Source organism: Mauremys mutica, chromosome 12 (assembly GCF_020497125.1).
Source record: "Mauremys mutica isolate MM-2020 ecotype Southern chromosome 12, ASM2049712v1, whole genome shotgun sequence".
NCBI classification, from domain to species: Eukaryota; Metazoa; Chordata; order Testudines; family Geoemydidae; genus Mauremys; species Mauremys mutica.
The window spans coordinates 50,631,452-50,635,956 of NC_059083.1; the positions used below are offsets into that span (position 1 = coordinate 50,631,452).

Below are 4,505 nucleotides of genomic sequence, written 5' to 3' on the forward strand. Positions count from 1 at the left end.
CATGTGTTTCCAGAGAGATTAACATTTTGTTTAACCTGCAGTCTGCTCATAGATGAAATCTGTCCCAGGGATCAAGAGATAGCATTTCCACTCCCTTAGCCATCATTCTCCACACAGTTATTGTTCCGGTAGCCCGCAGAGGGACATAATGAAAAGAATACTGACATTTTATTGCGTGAATGTTGTTCATTTATATCACAGAGTTATTTTCTTCCCCATAGGGTCACCCCATGGCGAACCCAGAACAGGGAAATGAAACATCCATCACAGAATTCATCCTCCTGGGATTCGGCAATCTCCCTGAACTGCAAATCCTTCTTTTCCTGCTGTTTCTAGTGATCTACATTGCAACCATGGCTGGGAACATCCTCATCGTGGTGATAATTGTGGTCAATCAGGACCTTCACACACCCATGTACTTCTTCCTAGGAAACTTGTCCTGCTTAGAGACCTGCTACACCTCAACCATCCTACCTAGGATGCTGGCCAGTCTCCTGACTGAGGTTAGGACTATTTCATTCAGTGGGTGTCTCACACAATATTATTTCTTTGCTTCTATGGTTGCCACAGAATGCCTTCTTTTATCAGTGATGTCTTATGATCGGTATTTAGCCATAGGCAAACCACTGCACTATGCAGCCTGTATGAGTGACAGGTCTTGCTTCCAGCTTGCAGCTGGCTCTTGGATAGGTGGCTTCCTAGTTAGTAGCATAACAACACTGTCAACATCCCAGTTGTCTTTCTGTGGTCCCAATGGTATTGACCATTTCTTTTGTGATCTTATCCCCCTTGTAAAGCTCTCCTGCAATGATCCTCAGCTGATGGAAATGTTGGCTTTCACACTCAGCTTGATTTTCTTACTGGTCCCATTCCTACTTACCTTGATGTCCTACATCTGCATCATTGCAACCATCCTAAGAATCCCTTCTACCACGGGGAGGCAAAAGGCCTTTTCTACTTGCTCCTCCCACCTCATTGTGGTGACCATGTACTATGGAACTCTACTGATTGTCTATATGTTCCCAACGACCAACACACTGAGAGACTTCAAGAAAGTTCTCTCTGTTGTCTACACTGTCCTGACTCCCCTGGTAAATCCCCTCATCTACAGCTTGAGAAACAAAGAGGTTAAGGAGGCCCTGAGGAAAGCTTGCAGGAAGTCGATGTTTGTATAATGCTAACTGATCACATTCCTTAGGTTAAAATAAAGCAGATATGGCACAAGCTGTTTTGGGGCCTGAGCCAAAGCCTACTGTAGTCCAGGGTTGTGTTTCCATTAGCTTCCTTGGGCTTCATGTCATGATCTTACAGAGTCACAGCTCTGGGAGAAAGTGGAGACAGACAGATCTGAAAAAGAATGGGGTCACAGGTTTTAAGAGGTCTATGTGAGATCCCACAGGAGGGTACTAGGGGCTGGTGAGTGATTTGAACTTGTGGCTGTTCTAAGTTGAGCCAATGAGGGAAGATTGTGCTCAGTGACAGGGTGTGGGAAAATGGACTCAGCCAGAATGTTGATCACCCATTCGTTGTAGGGTGAGGGACTTCTATACACACACATGCACATACAAAAATATAAAACCTACATTATAAAATATTGAGTTGTAACAGCACTATGGGACTCCAACGTTAGGCAACTGTATAATTAACTTCTGTTACTTAGTGTATTTCATCTCCAGGTTTCTTTCCAAAGGAACAGAAAAGTAAAAAGAAACTCTCTAATCTGTGCCACAGAACACATGAGACCAGTCCAGGCTTGTTATTTGCCCATTTTCAGCAACAATTTAGGCCAGTTTTTCAGGATACTTGGGCCCAGTGGCATTTTCAAAAGCATCTGAGCACCTCGCCTGCCAGATTGGGCCCTGCAGCCGACTCAGGCAGGGGAATGCCTATCTTCCCTGGGTCTGGGCATCACTCTGGGGCTTTGGCATCCAGGTGCCTGATGTGGGGCTGTAGGGGGGCATGTCCAGAGGCAGAGACATAGGGGCCTACACCCCTTTTACTGCAAACACTTAGCTGCCTAAAGGGTTTGCCAGCAGCTGAGCAGGGTTTTGTGAATCCCAGGAGGCTGGATTCTGGGATTCAGCCTAAAGGGGACTCTAGCCTTAGCTCCACATCCTTATCCTCATGTTATAGCTGGGGAAACGAAGGCAAAAAGAGGTGAATTTACCTGCCCAGAGTCACTCAGTGGGCTAGTGGCAGGGACAGGGAAAGAAATCAACTATCCAGAGTCCTAGTCCAGTGCACTGTCTGCTCCACCATGTCCAGTTGTAATTGATAATGGGACCTAAAGGTGTTAGGTGCCAAACTCCCATTCACTGTCCATAGGATTTGGGTGCCTAACATCAGCCTCTTATGGGAAAACCCAGCCTGTACATTTATAGCCAAACCAATACGCTGAGAATTTCTTCCACTCTCAGGTGATGTTTCCCACCAGTTTCTTCTCATGTTTTACTGTTTTCTCGGTGACCCCAATGACTGTGTATCTATTACCAAAAGCACCATGCTATAAAAGAATTAAACTAAGTCTTCTCTTTCTGTCATTTTTGTTGTCATACCTCCCATTATCTACCCCCTTCATAATCAGTGTGAGGAATAAATGTATCAAGGTTTGGCTACACAGAGAAGTTGCACCACTTTAACTGTACCAGCATATCCCTGCCTCTGACAGGGCCGCATGCCCTTGGGCTGGAGATCCTGGGGCCAAGCCAGCCCTGATTAGAGATGGAGCCCACCTGAGGGGAATCAGGCAATGTTCAATAAAGGGTTGAAGGGGACTAGAGCAGTGGCTCTCAACTGGGGTATGTGTATCCCTGGCGATACACAGAGGTCTTCCAGTGGGTACATCAACTCATTTAGCTATATGCCTAGTTTTACAGCAGGCTACATAAAAAGCACTAGCAAAGTCAGTACAAACTACAATTTCATACAGACCAAATGAGAAAGGAAGCAATTTCTCAGTACTAGAGTGCCATGACACATTTGTATTTTTATGTCTGATTTTGTACGCAACTAGCAGCAAAGAATCCTGTGGCACCTTATAGACTAACAGACGTTTTGCAGCATGAGCTTTCGTGGATGAATACCCACTTCTTCGGATGCAAGTAGTGGAAATTTCCTGGGGCAGGTATATATAAGCAAGCAAAAAGCAAGCTAGAGATAACGAGGTTAGATCAATCAGGGAGATGAAGCCCTGTTCTAGCAGTTGAAGTGTGAAAACCAAGGGAGGAGAAACTGGTTCTGTAATTGGCAAGCCATTCACAGTCTTTGTTTAATCCTGAGCTGATGGTGTCAAATTTGCAGATGAACTGGAGCTCAGCAGTTTCTCTTTGAAGTCTGGTCCTAAAGTTTTTTTGCTGCAGGATGGCCACCTTAAGATCTGCTATTGTGTGGCCAGGGAGGTTGAAACAGATCAACAGAGCCAGACGTGTACCCAGAAGCCTCCTACTGGAAGACAATCCCAAGAAAGAAACCAACAGGACTCCACTGGCCATCACATACAGTCCCCAGCTAAAACCCCTACAACGCATCATCAGGGATCTACAACCCATCCTGGACAATGATCCCACACTTTCACAGGCCTTGGGTGGCAGGCCAGTCCTCGCCCACAGATAACCTGCCAACCTGAAGCATATTCTCACCAGCAACTGCACACCGCACCATAGTAACTCTAGCTCAGGAACCAATCCATGCAACAAACCTCGATGCCAACTCTGCCCACATATCTACACCAGCGACACCATCACAGGACCTAACCAGATCAGCCACACCATCACCGGTTCATTCACCTGCACGTCCACCAATGTAATATATGCCATCATATGCCAGCAATGCCCCTCTGCTATGTACATCGGCCAAACTGGACAGTCTCTAAGGAAAAGGATAAATGGACACAAATCAGACATTAGGAATGGCAATATACAAAAACCTGTAGGAGAACACTTCAACCTCCCTGGCCACATAATAGCAGATCTTAAGGTGGCCATCCTGGAGCAAAAAAACTTTAGGACCAGACTTCAAAGAGAAACTGCTGAGCTTCAGTTCATCTGCAAATGTGACACTATCAGCTCAAGATTGAACAAAGACTGTGAATGGCTTGCCAACTACAGAACCAGTTTCTCCTCCCTTGGTTTTCACACTTCAACTGCTAGAACAGGGCCTCATCCTCCCTGATTGATCTAACCTCGTTATCTCTAGCTTGCTTCTTGCTTGCTTATATATACCTGCCCCAGGAAATTTCCACTATTTGCATCCGAAGAAGTGGATATTCACCCACGAAAGCTCATGCTGCAAAACGTCTGTTAGTCTATAAGGTGCCACAGGATTCTTTGCTGCTTTTACAGAACCAGACTAACACGGCTACCCCTCTGATACTGTACACAACTAGTCTTTGAGTGAGGCGAAACTTGGGGTGTGCAAGACAAATCAGTCTCATGAAAGGGGTACAGTAGTCTGGAAAGGTTGAGAGCCACGGGGCTAGAGTAAGGCCTTGTTTACACTACACAATT

General features: G+C 45.7%; 1 protein-coding gene across 1 annotated transcript; it reads left to right on the forward strand.

Moving 5' to 3' along the window:
- Positions 1–230: 230 nt before the first annotated feature.
- Positions 231–1,175, forward strand: LOC123346906 (olfactory receptor 10A7-like). The gene has a single exon (XM_044984351.1). The coding sequence runs from the start codon at positions 231–233 to the stop codon at positions 1,173–1,175; it is 945 nt and encodes a 314-aa protein (XP_044840286.1).
- Positions 1,176–4,505: the final 3,330 nt, after the last annotated feature.